Source organism: Girardinichthys multiradiatus, chromosome 2, assembly GCF_021462225.1.
Source record: "Girardinichthys multiradiatus isolate DD_20200921_A chromosome 2, DD_fGirMul_XY1, whole genome shotgun sequence".
In the NCBI taxonomy this organism is placed as follows: domain Eukaryota; kingdom Metazoa; phylum Chordata; class Actinopteri; order Cyprinodontiformes; family Goodeidae; genus Girardinichthys; species Girardinichthys multiradiatus.
The window spans coordinates 45,606,208-45,628,577 of NC_061795.1; the positions used below are offsets into that span (position 1 = coordinate 45,606,208).

At 41.9% G+C, this 22,370-nt stretch overlaps 1 protein-coding gene across 7 annotated transcripts in view; it reads left to right on the forward strand.

Moving 5' to 3' along the window:
* zc3h18 (zinc finger CCCH-type containing 18) overlaps positions 1–22,370 on the forward strand; it is a 49,542-nt gene that overhangs the window by 12,425 nt on the left and 14,747 nt on the right. For 5 of the 7 annotated variants that reach the window (XM_047392665.1, XM_047392690.1, XM_047392707.1 and 2 more), the window contains exons 8-16: positions 59–173; positions 2,014–2,279; positions 7,978–8,160; positions 13,373–13,498; positions 14,744–14,836; positions 15,105–15,368; positions 19,075–19,191; positions 21,319–21,327; positions 21,406–21,611. In XM_047392665.1, the coding sequence (XP_047248621.1) occupies positions 59–173; positions 2,014–2,279; positions 7,978–8,160; positions 13,373–13,498; positions 14,744–14,836; positions 15,105–15,368; positions 19,075–19,191; positions 21,319–21,327; positions 21,406–21,611 (1,379 nt within the window). The remainder of the gene's footprint in view (positions 1–58; positions 174–2,013; positions 2,280–7,977; positions 8,161–13,372; positions 13,499–14,743; positions 14,837–15,104; positions 15,369–19,074; positions 19,192–21,318; positions 21,328–21,405; positions 21,612–22,370) is intronic. The other 2 variants (XM_047392681.1, XM_047392713.1) reach the window with 2 other exon arrangements.

A 22,370-nucleotide genomic window follows, 5' to 3' on the forward strand; every position in this document is an offset into this window, starting at 1 on the left:
AAACTTTTTTCACCTAGTTCATCCTCACCTAGTTTCTGATGAGTGTTTCTGTCTACAGTGAGCCATATGCCGAGCCTTACTACGACTATGAAATGGAAACGTTATGGAGGGGGGGCCAGTATGAGAACTTCAGAGTCCAGTACACAGAAGCTCCTCCTCCGTACCACTTCAACGTGAGTATCATCACTCTTTGATAAGGTGTATCCAGCCATGACATTTGAGATATGCTGTATTTTGTACTTTTGTTCTATGAAGCTCAATAACAAAGCCGGTTTGTGCAGTTTAAAAATGCAGTCATTAAATCCCCTGTTGACTAAAGAGCAAAATGTTCACAGGAAGTCACCCTTTGTTACCTGCTACTACTGCGAGTTTCTTCTACGATCAAGGTTTATGCTCCTGCAGCATCCTTCTTCTCCTCCTCAGCAGGCTGCAAACTTTCCAGCTGAATATCTAGTCCAAACATGAGCTTTTAGTGAAATCAGGAGGATCTTCTGATTTCACTAACACACAAACTGCATTTTTACATTTCATATCCTTGTGTCCTCTCAGTATATAGTCAAACCTGCGGTGGTTTGGTTGCCTTGTCTTCATGCTCATCCTTCCTGCTTCATTTTTTTTTCGTTAGGGGCTATCTTGTTGCTTGCTACCTCGTGTTGGGGTTTACCCCAGTGGATGAGAGGGTCGCATCCCTGCGCCTTCGGGTTGGGAATAGGTCTCTGACTGTCGTTTCGGCCTACGGGCCGAGTGGTAGTGCGGAGTACCCGGCCTTCTTGGCGTCCCTGTCGGGGATGCTGGATAGCGCCCTTCCCGGGGACTCCATTATTCTGCTGGGGGACTTCAACGCCCACATGGAAAACGACAGTGACACCTGGAGAGGCGTGATCAGGAGGAATGGCCTCCCCGATCTGAATCCGAGTGGTGTTTTGTTATTGAACTTCTGTGCTAGTCACGGATTGTCCATAATGAACACCATGTTCAAACATAAGGGTGTCCATCAGTGCACTTGGCACCAGGACACCCTAGGCAGGAGGTCGATGATCAACTTTATTGTGTCGTCAGACCTTTGGCTGCATGTTTTGGACACTGGTGAAAAGAGGGGCTGAGCTGTCCACTGATCACCACCTGATGGTGAGTTCAGACGGATCAGTGCGGCTGCCGCAGTAATGGGGGCGCTGTGCCGGTCCGTTGTGGTGAAGAGAGAGCTGAGCCGAAAAGCGGAGCTCTCAATTTACCAGTCGGTCTACGTTCCTACCCTCACCTATGGCCATGAACTTTGGGTCATGACCGAAAGAACGAGATCCCGGATACGAGCGGCTGAAATGAGCTTCCTCCGTAGGGTGGCCGGGCACTCCCTTAGAGATAGGGTGAGGAGCTCGGCCATCCGGGAGGGGCTCGTAGTAGAGCCGCTGCTCCTCCACATCGAGAGGAGCCAGTTGAGGTGGCTCGGGCATCTATACTAGATGCCTCCTGGACGCCTCCCTCTGGAGATGTTCCTGGCACGTCCCACTGGGAGGAGGCCCAGGACACACTGGAGGGACTATGTCTCTTGGCTGGCCTGGGAACGCCTTGGGCTCCCCCTGGAGGAACTGGAGGAGGTGTCTGGGGAGAGGGACGTCTGGGGGTCTCTGCTGAGTCTGCTGCCCCCGCTACCTGGTCCCGGAGAAAGCGGACGACGACGAGTACGAGCTATCTTGTGTTTATATTTTTAAAGTTTTAGTCTGCTCTGCTTCCCTCCTCTCTTCAGCTTCTGACAGCTGCTATACTAAATTTCCCAGAGTAATGAATGAAGCAGCATATCCTTGATTTGATGGATTCTGCTTCACAGACGTTCTGCCAATAAAGACGATGTTTAAATCCAATGTTTAAATCTGTTTATCCAACTAAAGACAAATGAGGATTTCTGGAAAATGCTCAGAGGTGTCTATGGCAACAAGAAGGGGGGTGATATGTCTTAGAAAAATACATTTAATCCCAAATTGGACAGTATTTTTCCAATCGTTTTAATTTCTGCAGGAGCGTGACCGCGAGCGTGACCTCCGGGAGCGCCACCGAGACAGGGAGCGGGAGAGGGATTATCGTGAGAGGGAGCGCCGGCAGCGTGAGAGGGAAAGAGAGCGGGAGCGCGAGAAGGAGAGGATTCGGCGGAAAGAGGAGTGGGAGAGAGACCGGATGAAACGCAACGAAAAGGAAAAGCCGAAGATTCGTCCTCCTCGTGACGCCAGGGAGAAGAAAGAGGAGGACAAACTTAAGCCACGCTCCCCCCTTGGCCTGCCGCCAAAGTAAGTACATCTCTGTTTCTGTTTGATCTTGGTGATGCAATGTACCAGACATTCTGTCACACAGCCAGACTGTTAGTCAGCCGTTGAACCACCAGTGTGTGAAAATGATTCTTATGTACGGTTCTGCTTCTCCGAACGTATTTCATGACTGTTGCTTACAAGTTGAAAGGTTGATGAGTGATTATTCAACATTGGGTGGTAACGGGTAAAATAACTTCATGTTTGGTTTGTTGTTAATCGTCTTTCTTTCGGTTGGTGTTTTGTTAGAGTTGGAAGGGTTCAGAATGGGGGTTTTAACCCTTTCCTGAGATGATCCACAGATTAAAACTTATTAATTACCATAAATACTTCCGAGGGAGAAACAGAGCCAACCCCAAGAGGTCTATCAAAATGCTTAAATTCACCTGAAGTACATGCAGTAACAATACAACACAACTGTCCTGTCTAGGTACACGATAATATTTTATACCAAGTATTGTACTCCTATATATATTTTACATATATTATATTTATTAATCAGATATTCTGCGGACAACTATAATGTTATGCCAATTTAGTTTCAGTGGTGTCGTTCAGTTATCATCGGGGTTATAGAAAGTGGTCCAGGTCTGAATTATTCAACTCTGTGGATTGAATATGATGATAGATGAACAAACCGGGCCTGTACTTTCCAGGCCCGGTTTGTGCAAAGCAGTTTTTTTTCTGTTTCACCCCAGGCTTAGTACTTTTTCCTTCTAGGCACCTTCACAATATGAACTTAGTGTGTTTTGGGGTTATGCTAAGTTCATCTATTAAACTCTGCGCCCTCGGTTTTCCATCAGTCCTGTCAAGCTTTTTAATAAAGTCTTCAAACCGCCCATTATCTTTTGTTGCGTTCTGCTCTCTGTATGGTTTTATGTGTCCTACTTCCTTCATTCATTCCTTCCTGAAAGGCAACAGTTGATAAGAAGGATCTAAAAATATCTCAGGAGCTCAAACTATTTTTAGACATGACACGCTGACATGTTTGTTCTTGCATCACGCCTGTGAACTCATTAACTGCAGGTTATGAATGTCCACGTCTGCGCTGGCACACATTCAGAGTGTCTTGGTCATTGCGGTTGAGCTGCAATGATGCAATTTTAGGTGTGTTGGGGTTGTACAGTTTACGTAGTTTGTTTATGCTGTAATACGTCTTTTAGTAGAAATATCCTCTCTGTTCCTTTATGGTTTATTTCCTCCAACAACTTGAGGAGAACACCACCCAACTCATGATGCTTACTCTAACTGAGCTTCACTGGAGTCCCAAAGCCGTAGAAACAGCTTTGTAACTCTTCAGACTGATGGACGTAAATGACTTTGTTTCTCATCTGTTTCTGAATTTCTTTAGATCGAGGCATGATGTTCCTTTTAGAAAGTAAAAATAAAACAAATCTGTAGGGGGGTGATTAATATTTAAAAGCACAGTCTAGTCCCTCCAGTGAGTTCAGGGTCTGATTTGTGGTCACCTCACCTCTAAAGGGAGGGCATCCTGATCAGATCAACCACATCAGCGGACTTCTTTTAAAGTGGTGGAGCTCCAGCTCTAATATTGTCTGCACCTGAATGATGGAGCTCCTCACTCTAAAGCAAATATGAGACCCTGAGGTCTCCTATTTCCCAATCCCGACATTCGCCTCTCTACGACAACACCTTGTCATGGGCCACGGTGGCTAGGGTGGTAGGGGTTCTTCCTGTAACCGGTGGGTTGTTGCTTTGAACCCTGCTCCATCCGTCTCAGTTGTGTGCTTGGGCAAGACACTTCACCCGTCTTGCCTGCTGATGGTGGGCAGAGGGCCCTGTGGTGCTGATTGTATGGCAGCCACAGTCTGCCCCAGGGCCGCTGTCACTGTCAGTGTGAATGGGTGGATGAAAGATTGTGGTGGATTTCAACCCCTACTGGGAACTCAGCTCTTGCTTTGGTGATCTAAAGATCAGGCTGCCCATGAGAGTGGTTGTAGGCCTTCTCCAGATCCTCTGAACTCATGAGATGTTCCTGAATCCAAGGTTTTACGTTTGATTTAAGCCTTCTTCCCTGTCCTTTACTCTGTGCCGTACTTTCATATATTTCATATTCAGGTTGCTACAATATTTCAGCGCAAATTGAATTTTTTTTTTTAGCATTTACTGACTTACAAAATATACAAAACACCTTCCTTTAAGATAAACTTAAAGTTTACTCCAGAGTCTTTAAACCATGAAGTTTCTGCACCTGTTAACGATTCAGTGAAATAATCTCAGTATAAAGCCTAGTTTCTATATCAAAATCGTTATTCCATTATTGCAAAATATTGTCCAGTAACTTGAGCGTGAATCAGATTTCAGAGAACAAACCTGGAGTTGTGTTTAAAAAAAAAAAGAAGCGACAGAAATAAGAATAGCACATGCAAACACAAAGGCGTGTTGGGCTTTGTTTTCGCCCTTCGTTCTAGAACTGTTTCACAGAACCCTGATTTCAGTTGCACTTCATTTGGGACAGTTTATGATGATCTCGTTGCAAAGAGTTTGTGAATAATTAAATTGTTTCTGTGAAACATGTAAATATGTGAAGAAATAAGCAGCAGTTTTTACTTTTTCTTTCTGTGTTTCTTTTTGATTTAATCTAAAAAAAAAACAATTGCCCTCCAAAGCTGCTGTTCTTCGGACACACCTGACCTTTTACAATAACTGGTTTGGATATTCCCCGTTCTGCTCAACTCTGTCAAATCAGATACGTTTAGCTCAACTTTCATCAAAAGGTCATTTCAATGTAGCCTGTGGATCAGTCCAGACAAATCCTTCAGCTGTTTAACGCCTGTTTTCTAATCTGAGTTAAAGTAATTCTGTGTTTCTGCTGGGATGTTGACCTGCTGTTCGATGCGAATAAACTTTTACACTTTTTACACATGCATTAATAAAGAGAGAATGACAGAACCTGCAGCGAGGCTGAAAACCTCATTCTTGCGTTCCCAATTAAAAAACTTTTATTTTGACTCCGGACATTTTTGTAGCAGTTATAACTGAGTTACTCCACTATAAAAGTAACTAGTTAACAGGGAAAGTAACTATTGCATTACTTTTTTAAGTTTAAATATGTCAATGAATTTAGATGTTTTTCTAAGGTTTCACAAGCCAGTTGTATAAAGTGGAATTACATAAACACATACTTACACCGAACTTTTAATATTTACTTCACATGTACAGTCTTGCTTTTTACCTCAACAACAATTAAGTAGTGTTTGTACTTCCACTTTGAAAACGCAATCTTTCTCTCCAGACCCACCATTGTTGCAGCTTACAATGCAGGGCTTCCGTGTTCGTTTGTTGTTTCTATGTAAACTGAACACTGCCTCGGATTGGCTTAGAATCAGAATCAGAAAAGCTTTATTTCCAAGTACGTTTTTGGACATACAAGGAATTTGTTTTGGCGTAGTCGGTGCAATACAGTACAAATTAAACAGTATAAACATATCTACAATATAATATAAATATATGTGCACAGTTTTAAGTGAGTGAGAGTAAATATAGAGCAGTATAAGATGCAAGAGCAATACAACAGTGCAGGTGATCATTGTGCAAGTAAAGCAGGAGTCTATGCTGAGCGTTAATGTAACACATAGAGTTACAGGTTACAAGTGTCCTGTCAGCAAAAAAAGGGGGGGTGTGGGGGAAAGGGAGAGTGTCAGGGTGGTTTCCGGGCTTTGTTAACCAGGCTGGTGGCAGATGGGAAAAAACTGTTCTTGTGGCGTGAGGTTTTGGTCCGGATGGACCGCAGCCTCCTGCCAGAGGGGAGAGTCTCAAAGAGTCTGTGACCGGGGTGGGAGGGATCAGCCAGAATCTTCCCTGCCCGCTTCAGGGTCCTGGAGGTGTACAGTTCCTGGAGCGACAGTAGACTGCAACCAATCACCTTCTCAGCAGACCGAATGACACGCTGCAGCCTGCCCTTATCCTTGGCTGTAACAGCGGCGTACCAGATGGTGATGGAGGAGGTGAGGATGGACTCAATGATGGCTGTGTAGAAGTGCACCATCATAGTCTTTGGCAGGTTGAATTTCTTCAGCTGCCGCAGGAAGAACATCCTCTGCTGGGCTTTCTTGATGAGGGAGCTGATGTTTGGCTCCCACTTGAGATCCTGGGAGATGATGGTTCCCAGGAAGCAGAAAGATTCCACAGTGTCAATTGTGGAGTCACAGAGGGTGATGGGGGCAGGTGGGGCTGGGTTCTGCCTGAAGTCCACAACCATCTCCACTGTCTTTAGAGCGTTGAGCTCAAGGTTGTTCTGGCTGCACCAGTCCAACAGATGGTCCACCTCCCATCTGTACGCAGACTCGTCACCATCAGAGATGAGTCCAATCAGGGTGGTGTCGTCCGCAAACTTCAGAAGCTTGACAGACTGGTGACTGGAGGTGCAGCTGTTGGTGTACAAGGAGAAGAGCAGAGGAGAGAGAACACAGCCTTGGGGGGAACCGGTGCTGATGGTCAGGGAGTCAGAGACGTGCTTCCCCAGCTTCACGCGCTGCTTCCTGTCAGACAGGAAGTCAGTGATCCACCTGCAGGTGGAGTCGGGCACACTCAGCTGGGAGAGCTTCTCCTGGAGCAGAGCTGGGACAATGGTGTTGAAGGCAGAGCTGAAATCCACAAACAGGATCCTGGCATAGGTTCCTGTGGAGTCCAGGTGCCGGAGGATGAAGTGAAGGGCTAAGTTGACTGCATCATCTACAGACCTGTTGGCTGTGTAGGCAAACTTACAATGAAAGCTTACCCTACCTTAGCCAATCATCATCACTTATGTGATTGTCTAGCTCCTCCCTTCTCCAAAGAAAAAAAGCTTAGCTCCTGTGGCTGTGAGCCACGAGGGATAACAAGAGGTTCAATGAGTAGGTTTAGTTTATAATGCGTCCCATTTAGTTGTCGGTAACGGCGTTGTAACACGAAAAAGTAATTTGTTTGATTGCTCGTTACAGAAAAAAGTACCGCCATTAGTAACGTCGTTTATTTTAACGCCGCCATTCCAATCACTGTGAATATATATAAGAGACTGAGATAAAGATCAGTACTGTCCATCATTGTCCAACATTTGAGTAAATTGAGAGGAAAAGTACTTGTTCAACTGGAAAAAAGTTCCACCCGGCAGGCATGTTTGTTTAGTAATTGTTGTGACGCTCTGGTGGAGTGTGACACAGGGCCCCTGCAGGCTGCAAAGTATGATGTACAAGTAATCGGCAACAAAGGCTATGATCGGCATACACTGATCACATATTTCTTTACGGAAATCGGCAGATAATGATTGGTGGTCAATGGATCGGAACACCATTGCTGTTGGACAACGTCTCTCAACTATTGCATTAAGCTGTTGTAGAAGCCGGTAGAACTCCTTCAGTGATAGACTGCTGCATCCTAGGTGCACCAAAGAGTGTTATCACAGATCCTTTCTCTTGTCTTTGCTGCTGGTACACTTGAATTTCCCCACTGAGGCACAATAAAGGATTTTTTTAATGTAGTTTGACATTCAGAATAAAAAAAAACAATCTGAAATGGAATAATGTTTTCCAGCCTAAATTGTGAGATTATTTGCCAGCGTTTTGTGTGATTTGAATGAAAATATTGGTAATTTGGACCTTTTTAAGTTTGGGCCTGTTGTCGTGAGTGGACCTAGTGGCACTGCAGGTGCAGAAAACAACAGATAATCCATTTTTCTCAGCAGGCTCATGGAACCTCCTTCAAAGAAAGACATGGTTCCACTCATGAGGCGTCCAGACGAGTGGAAGGACCCGTGGCGGCGGTCCAAATCTCCCAGGAGACGTCCCGGCCTAGGATCCCCGCCTCGAGGCCGCCGCCGACATCGCCCCTCGGGCTCCTCTATCTCCCTGTCCAATTCATCCAGGTAGGAGCTCGTCCATCAAGCCAGTTTCTGAGCAAGAAGGAGAACCCTAGCCAAAAGTTGATATACTGGTATTGAAACTAAAAAAATAATCTAATTAGGTGCTGCACAATATCAAGAAAATATGTAATGTATGTAATATGTCAGACACTGAAAGCATGCATCAGGTGTGGACAGTTAAAGCCAGTTAGTCCTGATGAGAGAACAGTAAATGTCCATTATTGGTTTTTAAATGTTTTTGTTTCCCGTCCTGATCTTTCTAACGCTGTATATTATCACATTTATTCTCAGTGTCAACTTGTTGAAATTCCAGACGGCGGTTTCCGTCCACTCATGTGGGCACGAAAACCATCTTTACTTTAAGTTTTTCGTGATTTATTGTAGGAACGCACCGACCTGAAAATTTGGGTCGATTTCCATACCTGATATTAATATTGCTGTTATGGTAACCAATATTATTTATAATATATGTATTTGCATTTCAATTCCATGATAAAACAGGCACACCGCTGACTTTGCTTCTCTGCTTCAGAGAAACATCTCTCAATCCTGCGCTGCATCACCTTCACTGTCACATGACTAAACAGACGAGCCCCTCCCTTCCCTGAACACAAACAGCAACAAGATGGAAATTAATATTAGCCCAGTTTCACCTATGGGACCGATGCCAATAAAATGACTGACATCGACCGGTACCGCTGTTGATGCAGGAATATCGTGCATCCTGGCTGGAATTATTTAACACACAACTGCAGCGATTTTATAAAACAAGAACTAGCTGCCCAAGTTTGAATTTATCTTAGATTTTTCTTTGAGTCTTTTAGAGCCATTTTTAAGCAAGTGCAGATTCAGATATCCTCATTTCAAACAGGCATACATAACTATAAGTTATTCAAATGTGTCGCCACTTTGCCAAAGTCTGGAAGAAAACCCCAACTGTCCTCCTCAGATGAAAGGTAATCTTTGGGATCGACCCGATAACCACCCAGACCATGACCTGTAAACCGATTTAATACCCGTGTCATCATCCAAAATGCAGTCTGTTTTTCATCAACATGGACTGAGAGGGAGGAGGCCAAGAAAGAAGCCCTTGCTCCATTATTTACACCTTTGGACACTACGGAAATCTGCGTCTGCCCACATGAAGTTTCATGGTCAGACGACACAAAGATGGAGCTGTTTGACCACATTGACGAGAAGTATTTTTTGATGAGAACACTCTGTAAAGCATGTTGGTGGCAGCACCAAGCTGTGGGGCTGCCCATGGTACCGGTACATTGCACAGAGTGGATGGAACAATGCAGAAGGACCACCTATAAACTGTGTAGCTTCACCTCCACAGCTAGATAGCTGAAATTTGGACACAGCTGGCTGTTCCAGCAGTATCCCAAACACATATCCAAACTGCTTTTGCTACGTATAAAGCAGACCAACATTAAGCTTCAGGATTGGCCTTCCCTAAGCTCTGGCCTTAACTCTGTTGAAAGTCTGTAAAATACACTTAAAAGCCGGATGTCTGGCAAGAAACCAAACGGTTTAAATTCCCTCTACTAATTCTGCCACAGATTTTTAAATCAGTGGTTGCCACAGTTAACTCTAACATAAACCGTGAAGCCAGATTTCCAGTGGAAGGATTATTTTGGTAATAATTTAAAAACAAAGACATTTTAGTTAAAATATCTTGTACGGTTTCAGTTTCAGCTTGACAAGTTAAAAAGGTTCAGTTTCAACCATATAATTAGTGGATTGGGACTACTGTTATCTGCGGTGTTAATCAGAGGTCTGCCCTAATTTACTCTTCCCTCTTTCTAAGTACAGAGAGACCTTCTTGTTGCAAGTTCAGAGGAAAACAATTTTATTAGTTTCCCCACTAACACATGTATAAATGCTTTAATGCTAGCTCTTTGGTCTTGCATAGTTGGGATTAACCATGTGATATAGTGTGTAAACACTTCAGGAGAAGAAGCGTTGGAAAGCTTTTAAAGCGACTCTGGAAGAACAAATTTTCTTTCCAGCTAAACCTGTAAGCTTCTTTAATGGAACAATAGGACCTGTGTGGCGTTCTTGTTGAACAAGATTTGTGCGTGTTTTCTTGTACCTGTACAGCAAATGATTTTCCATCGAATTAACGAGGAATGTAACATGTCTGCTTTGGGTTTCTGACATTTAGTTTTTTGGTTTGTTTTTGTTCTGTGAAAAAAGCTGAAAAACCTGCTGTTAATCACGGTCATAAAACAATGAAAACCGTGCATCACAGGCGAGTGTGAATACCATCAAGTGTACGTTACTTCATTTAAAAGCAATCATATGGCACCTCAAAAGTTAACGAGGAAGCAGATGAGGAGTAATTCACCATGAAAAAGCTTGGGTGTTCTAAATGTGCCCCAGGAAGTTTTTGATCTGGTGGAAAGGGTTTTTGCGTATCGACAATATGATGATTTAAAGCTGTATACATGGAAACATGGGTTTTCATCCTGCAGGGTTTTAAATCTTATTTCACAAAGAAGGGATAGCATGTTCAAATTCGATCTATTTATATTAATAAGACTTAATATAATGTCTTTATATTTTTGGCCTTAAATTAAAATGCACGAAGTCAAAACTCTTCTCTCAGGTTTTATTACAGACGCATTTTTGTTGTGTATTTTAAGAGCAGCAGACTCTGATCTTCAGCTTTCCCAGTTGGAGCTTAGAAACATGGAGCATTAATGTAGAGTTCATTAGAGTTCTTACGGTTAATTTTGAAGACACTGTAGTGTTTTTTTTTTTTGTTTTTTTTTTAGGTAGACGCAGAAAGCAGAGCACGATAAGAATCACTTTTACAAGTAATAAAGGCATGTGGCAAAATCTCAGCATCCAAATGAGAGAGAAGCTGTCTTCTTCAGATGATAAAATCTGTTCTTCGTAATATTTTTATTTTGGTTTGAAAATAAAAAAAATATTTCAAACATGATGCTAAAGTGTTTGACATTTTTTCCACCTACAGTGGGGAGAACGAGTATTTGACACACTGCCGATTTGCATGTTTTCCCAGTCTCTAATTTCTATCATAGGTGCTCTTCAATTGTGAGTTACGGAATCTAAATCAAAAATCTAGAAAATCACATTGTATGATTTTTAAGTAATTAATTTGCATTTTATTCCATGACATCAAATCAAATACTTGTTCTTCCCACGGTATAGTTCGTTTACTTTGGTCTGTATCAGTGTTAACTTGTAACTTTTTCCGGTAGGGAACCCAAACCAGGCGAAAACGTTCTGTATGTTTCTTGGTCAGGTGTGTCCAGGGTGGGAGAACCAGATGTAAATACAGCCTGGGGCTTAATGAAAGAGACGCGCGGCTTTTCTTATTACTTGGTTTATTCTGCTGCATCCCACATGCAACGCGAACGAGGTGATTTACGGTCTAAACGCCTCAGGTGCGTGAGGGTCCACTTTAGAGAAATATATAGCTGAAAGTGTGCAAATAATAAAAATGACCCCTTGTTGGTTACGTGTTAAAATTAAGATAACATTTAAAAATTCGTGTTGGTAAGAGCCTCTGAATTTATTGCATTAATAAATATAAACATTTAATTTGTCCATCTAATTATATTAAAACTTGGGGAGCTTCTTCCAGACATTCTTGCTTTGAACTGAACAAGCTTTGAATTCATAGTAGTTAAATCTAACCTTTCTTAGTTTGTTAGCAGTCTGATTCTATAAGCTTGTGATGGGAGATTTTTCAGTGATGATTTACTAGAATGTTGCCCATCCAATGTAATGTTTTACGCTGATGATGCAGTGCTGTATACTTATGTGAAGGGCAAGAAACAAGCTGCACAAGACTAGACAGCTGCTGTGTTTACAGTCATGTTTTTTGGGTTTAGCATTCTCCCAAACTGTATGTATGGACTTCTGAAAAAGGGTAAATACTTAGTGATTCAAGTATTTATATTCAAGACAAAGAATAAAAATAGTACAAGAATTCAGATACCTAGAAACCATTATAGACTTACAATTATGTCTGACTGGTCAGGGGAAAACAATGACATTTAACTTGTCTAATTTATTTGAAATAGTTCAACTTCAGAGGTTGCCGAAGTATATTATGATGCTATAATTATTCCACAAAAAAAATACCAACGCTGTCAGATCAACAACATGAACTACTAAATTGGGACAGCGTCTTAAAATGTAATGATTTTGTTAGTTTATGCTCCACCTCTTCAACAATTCATTCAAGGATTTCCAGTAAAGTAAGAAGAGCGTGCTCTACGGGTAACTGTAATACCATTCAGGAAAAACAGCTTTTGGTCCAGCTACTATTTCTCATTGTGCATCTCACACCTAAAATGTTTTTGAGTAGTTTACAGGAGTTTCGACTGCTCATTTCCTTTAGAAAACATCTTAAGAATGGCTCGGTGAAAGCCAGAAATGTCAGCATGGCTATATTTAAATATGAACTTTCATGATCCGCCATATTTTTCTAAGTTGTTTTACATCTGCTTTCTGTTTTTGTTTTGATTGTTTATTTTATGTATTTGACATGAACCTGCCAGTAAGACTAGAGATGGAAATTTGCCACTTGGCTAAAATCTCAACTATTTACTTGCTAATGTTCATCAATATATATTGTCCTATTTTAAAAACTAAACCGAAGGACGTTTGGTTGGCCTGAACAGGCCCAAATCATCACCCTTCCACCACCATGCTTTACAGTTGCTATGAGCTGTTGACCTGATATGCTGTTATATTTTCTCCAAATGTCATGGCCAAATAGCTCTACTTTGATCCGTCTAGAAGACATTTTTATAGAAGTCTTTCATTTTTAGTTGTCCTGTCATGAATTCTAACATTTAACACTCTGACTGAGGTCTGTACATTCTGAGATAGAGCTCTTGGGATTTCTCTTGAGTGTTTCATGCTATGACCTTGGCCAGAATTTGCCGAGACATTGAATCCTGTGAAGACTGGCAGCTGTCTTAATTATTTTTCAGTTGTGAATAATCTCTGCAGAATGATGGACTTTCAGATTGATGGGCAGCCTGTAAAATCTTATTGCTGATGTCGTCCCATCTTGACATTGTATCTTAGGGCTGAAAGTAACTTATACAGCTTTTGGGGAAACAATTACATCACCAACTGTCTCACTTAGAATTATTTTATATTTGTATTTGCATACAGACAAGGACTAGACTGTTCATAAATCTATATGTTCTCTGTGAATTTCTAGGTCTTCATCTCGTTCTTCGTCCTACACGGGCTCTGGCTCATCCCGTTCCCGCAGCCGCTCCTCTTCGTACAGCTCCTACTCAAGCCACTCTTCACAGCACAGCTCCTTCAGCGGAAGCCACTCCAGGTACTCAGTCCGGTTCTCATCCAACCTGAACACATGGTTTTCCTTCTGTAGGGGGAAGTTTTACTCATCTGACAACCCGGCTTTACCTGCATGAAAAATACAATGAATTATATATATGCTTCCAGTAGGTAAAATTATCAGGCAGCATAGAATAAATTTTCACTGTTACGCTGATGATACTCAGCTTTACTTATCCATAAATCCTGATGAACCCAACCAGTTAGATAGACTACAAGCATGTCTTGAAGATATAAAAACTTGGATGACGTTCAATTTTCTGCTTCTAAATTCAGACAAGACAGAAGTTGTCGTCTTTGGACCGAAGTCTTTAAAAAAGAAACTGCTTAGTCAATCACTTAACCTGGATGGCATTAAATTGACCTCTGGTAATAAAGTAAAAAACCTTGGTGTTATTTTTGACCAGGACATGTCATTTAAATCCCATATTAAACAGGTTTCTAGGATTTCCTTCTTTCACTTCCAGAACATTGTCAACATTAGAAATATCCTCTCCAGCAGTGATGTTGAAAAACTAGTCCATGCATTTGTTACTTTAAGGCTGGACTATTGTAATTCTTTACTATCAGGATGTCCACAAAATGCAGTTAAAAGCCTTCAGCTGATTCAAAATGCTGCAGCAAGAGTTCTGATGAGCTTCTACTGTGACTAACTCTATGTGCTCTGTTTCATACTCCAGACTGGGAAACAGTTCATTTTCTTAACTGTCTTTCTCTCCTAGATTAAGCCGCTAAAAGAGATACTACTATTAACATTTACTTTTCCTTCCCATAGAAAGTACTCCTGGATCAGTGCTTCTTTGTTCTTTTTGTGTCTCTGTTCTGTTCTCTCAAACCTCCAGTCGGTCGTGGCAGATGGCCGCTCACACTGAGCCTGGTTCTGGTTCTGCTGGAGGTTTCTTCCTGTTAAAAGGGAGTTTTTCCTCTCCACTGTCGCTACATGCATGCTCAGTATGAGGGATTGCTGCAAAGTCACTGACTGAATGCAATCTGCTGGGTTTCCTCAGATAGAAAAACTTTTTATCCAATTTGAATAAATAACTGAATCTGACTGAACTGTTCAATTGTTAGGATTAATTGGAATGAATGTAAAGTGCCTTGAAACCTGTATGATTCGATTAAATTGACTTTGTGAAGTGCCTTGAGACGGCATGTTGTGAATTTGCATTATAAATAAAACTGAATTGAATGACTAAGCAAACTCCTGTCACTCTTTTATTTCCTTTAGATCGCAATCATTTTCCTCATCCCCTTCACCGAGTCCAGCTCCACCGAGGGTGGCCAAGAACAAACCGGACCCTCCACCAGTAGTAGCTAAGGGGTAAATCTTCAGGACGTGAATTACTTTAACTGCAGTCATTCAGAACCATAACATCTGATCAGATTCATGAGGAGAGGCCAGAAGACTCTCCAATCAGATCAAATTGTTGTAATCTGAGAAGATCTGTAAAAATATTTCATTTAAATTAAGAAAAAGTATTTGATTTTTAAAGATTTCTCTGCTTAGATTTCAGCTGTTGTAGTATAAGGTTTTTTGCTCATTCCTTTCATCATATGTGCATAAATGTGTTTCTTTTGCCCTCCACTAGCATGCCACCAAAGCCAGGGGTAGTCCCCCCTCCCCGCAGAGAAAAGCCTCCTCTGAAGAAGGTTCCCAGTCCTCCTCAGCTCGGAGGACCTCCTAACAGGCCCCCCAAACCTCCAACAGAGGGAGGCAAGCCTCCTGCCAACCCCAGGGAGGCGGGTGGTGCATCTGATGGAGGAGCCGGGCCTCCTCCTCCACGAGAACCTGGGAGAGCTCCGAACTGGCGGGAGGGCAGGCAGAGAGAGCGGCAGCAGCATCCACCCCGCAGGTACAGCTTCTGGTTCGCCTGAGTTTATGATTTGTATTCTACTTAATGACAAAATTATTATACTTGTGTGCTCTGTCGGTTAACACAACAAAAAGGAGAATATTTTCCTGGAATTTAATGGAAGTTAAAGGATGACCCTTGCCGAATGGTTCGGTGTACACGTAATGTTTACTCAGTTAAAGGGAGTTTCTTCAGTCATCATTCCCTTAATCATCCCCCCCAGAACAACTTGTGTTAATCTCGTTTCCTCTCAGAATCTGTTGCAATGACCTAATGCACTAATGTGACATCCACCTTCTTCAGAGTAGTCAGTCATTAACTCCACGTTTGAGTGCAAACATATTATTGGGCCGCCTAAACTGACATGCTGGGCAAGGAGAGCAATAAAACGTCTAAGAGGCCCGTGGCAACTCTTCAGAGATCCAAAGCTCAGGTGGGAGAATCTGCCGTCAGGACAACTACAAGCCATACGCTCCAAAAGCTGGCCTTTATGGCAGAGTGACAAGAAGAAAGTAAAGCTGTAAGAAGTCCAGTTTGCCACTAACATTTTGGAAGAAAGTGCTCTGGTCATATGAGACCAAAGTGTGGCACCTTGAACACAACATGTTGATGGCAGCGTCATGCTGTGGGCACTGTTCTAATGACAACAAATGCAAAACTCAACAGCATGGAGAAGTTGCATTCACATAGAACTAAACCTAGAGCAATAGTTTTATTATTTTTACTGTTTGCACTCATATAGCTTTTTAATGTTGTGTTTTCCTTTCAAAAACAGAAATATAACTTTTTTTTTTTTTTTTTATTCAGCTCCTAAATGGGTTTATTTTTACTGCCTGACAGGGAAACATAAGAAACAACATAGTTTGTGGATATTTTAGTTATGTTTCATAGAAATTTTAGACAAAGGGGAAAATGTTACTTTAACCACCACATTCCTGCTAAAACTACAGGGTAACTAATAATTAATGTACAATCTTTTCTCCAGTTGATCACTGCTTTGTTGTTGCACAGTTACTAACATGAACTGAACAAGAGGGGGAAATGAGATTTTCAGCTGCTTCACAAATATGCATGACTTCATGTTGGCTCGTCACATAACATCCCAATAAAAAACCTAGACATGTACAAGCAGTGAGACCGTGGGGAGCTCTTTGGGTGATTCCCTTCTTGCTTTCTTTCCAGAATGTGTTGTAGAAGTATTTATTTTTGTTACTCATCGTTCTGTGAGGAGGCCAACGGATATGCAGGATTCATTCCCGCAGTTTCCACCGTTTACATGCGGAAGCGAAGCGTTTTGGCACACGTGCATGTTTTAGAGGAAGTATCAGAATCCAAATCTGCAGAACCAAGAGTCCGAAACACTTCTTTATTTGCATAGTAGTGGGCTGGCACAAAGTGGCACTACCCGTGTTGCAGGTCTGTGCATTTTGGGGAAAGACCTGAAAGAGGGCATGTGGGCGAGAGCGTGGGTGTGTGTTTGAGGAAAAAAAAAAAACATCAGTGAGTTTCTACACAGTATTTGTGTGTGAAGGCACTTCATGGCGCCGGGCGGAAGAGAGAAGCAAAGGGGAAAACAAGAACAGACAGTCTTCATGTTTGTTTGTGGGTGTTTGTGTAGGTGGCCCAGGTGGAAACTATCCTGGAAAACTAGCCGTTGCACCGTGTTGTGGAAAATTCTTTTAGTGCTCTGAACTTTCCTTTACCTCTCTCCTCTCTGACCTCTGTGTTTTTGTTACTTAAGAGGAGAATGGCTCTAAATTCATTATCAGGAGTTTTATGGTTAACACTTCCTGAAGTGTTGTATCTAAAGGAATGGTAGATCGGTGCCCTCATAAATAACCTGGTTACCTCTGACCCGGGGAGGGTCTAGGGGCTATATTTCCAAACTCTTTTAAGTTGAGGTAAATTCTTTTCGGGGCTCTGCTTCACTGACTAAACTCAGTGACGGGGTCTTCAAATGCTGAAATGCCTTTGAATAAACTTATAAAGACAAGGTCCGTTCTTTTTCTTGTTAATGAGTTGATTTCTCTCCCACTTTGATAAGAAAATCCACAACAACCTGCTGGTTATTATTCATCTGAAGTACTTCACTCCAATGGACAAATACAGATTGTTTCACTTTGTTTTTAAGCCATTTTTAACAATAATGTTCACTAAAAAGATATCTGTTCTGCAGCACAAAGGAAACATCCCAAAAGCCCCCTGCTGGCCTGGTTTACTTGTTTTGGTTGCAACGGTTTAGTGTGAAGTGGAGCAAACTAGTCTGTATTTCCTATGTCATAAAGGTGTAAAGACACCTCTGCACAGGTGCAGTAAAACTTAACCACCGATTGAGCACAGTTTGTGTGCAGAATTGGTGTAATAAAGTGATCCCTCCTGTGTGGGAATAAGTGGGAGCAGGAGTTGAAATATTCAAATCAGTTTGTTTGGGATGAAGCAGATCCACTCTGTGACAAGGAGGGGAAAAACAACCTGCTGAACGCTCGGAAAACCTGGAGCGGACATAAAAATAAGGCTGGTTTCAAGCTGTAACTTTTCTTGTATGGATACAAGCGTTGCAAATGTTTTGTCTTTATTTTAAATTACATGGCATCAACTAGAACGCCACAGCTCTACTCTGAGAGGGTCAAAAGACTTTAATCTGATAATCTTAAACACAAGAGAATTAAAAAAAAAAAAAAAGCTGAATTGTGTAAACATCCAGCTCCTTTCAAAGCTATTCACACCCATAGGACATTCTGTTGCATTTGATCAAATTATAAAAGCTGCAAAGAAGGTGAGATGTTTAATCACATTATTTTGTTCTTTTTAAATGGAAACTACTTGGAAAAAGAAGCGCAGTGAAGAATACTGTTGAAATGTGCGTGGGATCAAAAGTCAGCAGGTTCATAGGCAGCACTAGTGGCCAAGACCTGCGTGCAACTTTAGCTTCAACACAACAAGAAAATGTATTAAATATCATTTCAAAGTTGTTTTTTGTCTGTCCTTATTGTGCAACATCTTAGCCAACATCGTCTATCCAAATGTAAATGCTAAGAAGCTTTTATCCATCATGTTGGTGGTACTGAGAGAGTTTAGCATTTCCATTGGCGGTAGTCATTTGGGAAAGTTGGAGAACCACTGAACTGCAAACTATTCCTCTGTAGCTCTGGCTGCATGTTTAGGGTTGTTGTTCTGCTGGAAGGTGAACCTTCACACCAGTTTAACGTCCTCTGCAGCCTATAACAGAGATTCTTCCAAGGTTTCCCTGTATTTAGCTCCATCCATCTGCTCATCAACTCCAAACAGTTTCCCTTTCCCTCCTGAAGAGAACCATCATTACAGCATGATGCAGCCACCACCATGTTTCACCATGGGTGTGGTGTCTGTGTTAGTTTTTTACCAAAGGCGGCAGTGTTTGCCATAAGTGGTCCATCTTTCCATGTTCTGATGGTAGATTGGACAGAACCCTTAAATGTTTGAGGTTGTTTTAGAACCAGTGCACAAGTGCACGCACCACTTAGAAAAAAACTATTTTCCTTTAATGTTGCAATGATGCACAATTTTGTGCTGGTCTTTTTTGACAAAATGTTGAGTTCAAAGGGGCGTGAATACTTTTGCAAAGCCTGGACCAGATGCCTCTGAGGAGCTGTGGCCCTGAGAAGGAATGAGGGCTTTGATGATCTGATTTATCTGAAAACGTGTCCTGGCTCTGTGTCTTTTTCAGGAGGACTGTGAGTGGAAGCGCCAGCAGTTATACCGGTTCCAGCTCCAGGTCCAGATCCTCCTCCAACTCCCTCTCAGGCTCAGCCTCACCGTCACGCACGGGATCCAGAAAATCCAGGTACACGCCCACCCGATGATCAGTGACAGCTGATAACATCCCACTACGTTGAGCAGAGTGACCACATTTATTCTCAAAATGAAAAACATGAGCAGGCAGGAATGATAAAATCTGAGGTGTTTCCCTGAGAAAACAAGTCAGCAGTATTCTGGAGTATTTACTTGCAAAAAAATCAGCAATACAGTAACTATGTTGAACTGAAACCGCTCAAATAAAAAAAATCAATATATTAAAATATAAAAAAATCTAATTAAATGTAAATTAAAAAAAATAATCTTGTAAGGTAAGGTAAGTTTATTTATGTAGCGCTTTTCAGCAACGAGACACTCAAATCGCTGTACATACAATTACAATACAATCACAAAGCAAATAAACACAGATACAGACACAGAAAAACAAATCAAATGATAAAATCACACAGAGGTAATTTAAAAAAGTAAAATAAAATAGAGAATACAATGATGGACAAGAAAATGAAAGGAAAATTGGACTGAAAACGCAACTAATCATGCCTAGATGGCCCAGTCAAAGGCCACTCTAAACAAATGCTTTAAATTAAGATTAAAAACGTAATTTAGGGTTTCAGCGCCTTTCCAGTTTTCTGGCAGTTTATTCCAGATTAGTGGAGCATAAGAACTAAAAGCTGCTTCTCCATGATTGGTTCTGGTTCTGGTTCTGCAGAGTAGATTTGAGCCAGAAGACCTGAGAGGTCTGAGTGGTTGATACACTGACAACAAGTCTGTAATGTATTTTGATGCTAAGCCATTCAGTGATTTATAGACTAACAGAAGTATTTTAAAGTCTATTCTCTGAGCTACAGGGAGCCAGTGTAGGGACTTTAGAACCAGGCTGATGTGCTCCACTTTCTTAGTTCTAGTGAGGACGCGGGCAGCAGCGTTCTGGATCAACTGCAGCTGTCTGATCCACTTTTTAGGCAGACCTGTGAAGACACCGTTGCAGTAATCAATTCTACTAAAGATGAACGCATGAATTAGTTTTTCAAGGTCCTGATGAGACATTAGTCCTTTAATCCTGGAGATGTTCTTTAGGTGATAGAAGGACGACATTGTTACTGTTTTTATTTGTCTCTGAAGGTTCAGGTCTGAGTTAGGGGGAGCATGTAGATATTGAATAGGAGGGGCCCTAACATGGACCCTTGGGAAACGCCACATGTGATTTTTGTGGTCTCTGATGTAAAGTTACCTACTGACACAAAATAGTACCTGTCCTTCAAGTAGGATTTAAACCAGTTGAGTGCTGTACCAGAAAGGTCGACCCAGTTTTCCAGGCGCTCTAATAAAATGGAGTGATCAACAGTGTCGAATGCTGCACTAAGGTCCAATAATACCAGCACCGTGGTTCTTCCACAGTCTGCATTTATACGGATGTCATTGAACACCTTGACAAGAGCAGTCTCTATACTGTGGTGAGCAGGAAGCCTGACTGGAAGACATCGCAGTGGTTGGTCATTGTTAGGAAGTTGTTTAACTGCTGAAAAACAGCTTTTTCAATAATCTTACTGATGAAGAGGAGGTTTGATATAGGCCTGTAGTTCTGTAGTAGCAGCTTGTCCAAGTTGCTCTTTTTCAATAGAGGTTTGATAATTGCTGTTTTCAGGGCCTGGGGGAAAACACCTGACAAAAGGGACGTGTTTATTTGTATTAAATCAGATGTTGTTACAGGCAAAGCTTTCTTAAGGAAAGCTGTGGGTAAAAGATCGAGACAGCAGGAAGAAGAGCTTAGTTGTTGTACGAGTTCTAAGATTTTGCAGTTTATTTGGTGAAATTGGGAAATTTTGACAGAATCAGTTCTAGTTGGAGACAACATTGGTCCTGGAGTTGATGTGGATGTGTTGACTGCCTCTCTGATCTTTTGTTTGAATAATACTGTGTACCACAGTATTAAATAGTGGGATAAAAAAAAACATTTTTATATTTCTGTTTGTGTGTGTTGTTATTTTTTTGGCAATTTCAGTTCTCCATTCCTGACCTTTTAAATTGTTTTGATAAATACATTTTTGCAGGATTTGTGCTGGATGTTTTATCCAGCATTCGTCATCTCCTAATATCCGTTTTATTTTGTGTTTTTCCATCTTTTATGTCCTGCTTCTGATGGGAATTTCTCCAGGAAATCCAGGTGAGATAATTGGATGAAAGTAGGTTGTGTTGGCAGGTTTGGTTGCACGAATCCACATCAGTTTATCTCCTGTTTCAGGTCACTGAGCGTGAGCAGCGTGTCTTCAGTGTCCTCGGCGTCATCCAGCAGCAGCTCGGTGCGCAGCGCCGACTCGGACAACATGTATGCTGACTTGGCGAGCCCGGTTTCTTCTGCCAGTTCTCGTTCGCCGACGCCAAATCACCCCAGAAGAGAGCGAGGGGTCCCACGGGTCCGGTCCCCACAGGGTCGGGATAAGAACAAGGGTTAGTGGTACATAGAGCAGCTGCTTTACGCTCTGATTTAACATTTTATTTGACTAACAGAACAGGAAGTCTCTCTGAAAGTATAGCAGCAGCTTCTTATTGTTGTCGTTGTCCAACATGTTCGTCTGCAGCAGGTCGTCATACGAAACCAAAGATTAAAGCACAGGTCAGACAACAAAACAAGTCGAATATCAAAGATTTGCTTAAATTCACACAGGGATAATCGCTACCTGAGATCCAACTAGTTGTGAAGCTTGAAAGGACAGAGGACTGCGTATCTAGATGGCTGCTGGTGAGGTCAGTTGGAGCATGTCCTGAACAGACAGATTGTGTGGGCAGGAATGGAAATGATCAAGCTTGAGGATCATCACACCAAGCTTATAACATACACCAGTGTTTTAAGGTTTGTAATTAACCTAAAACAGGAGTTTTCCAGGAGCTATTCTACTGCAATTTTTAGCTCCATCCCTGCTCCAGCACACCCAATTCACCTAGTCTTCTGCAGGACTTGGTGACATGGTGAGGAGGTATTTTGACCATTTGATTCAGGTATGTTGGAACAAGGGGACATCCACAAGTTGCTGGACAGTAACTAGTCAGGACTGGAGTTGGAGACCCCTGATCTAAAGGCTACATGATAGACGGATTTAAAAGGCTACGCAAACAAAGAGCATCGCCTTCATCCAACACGAGACGCCTCGGGAGCGTTGATGTTGATTTGGAGAGCAACATGATTTATTTTTTTTGTAGCATTTAAGT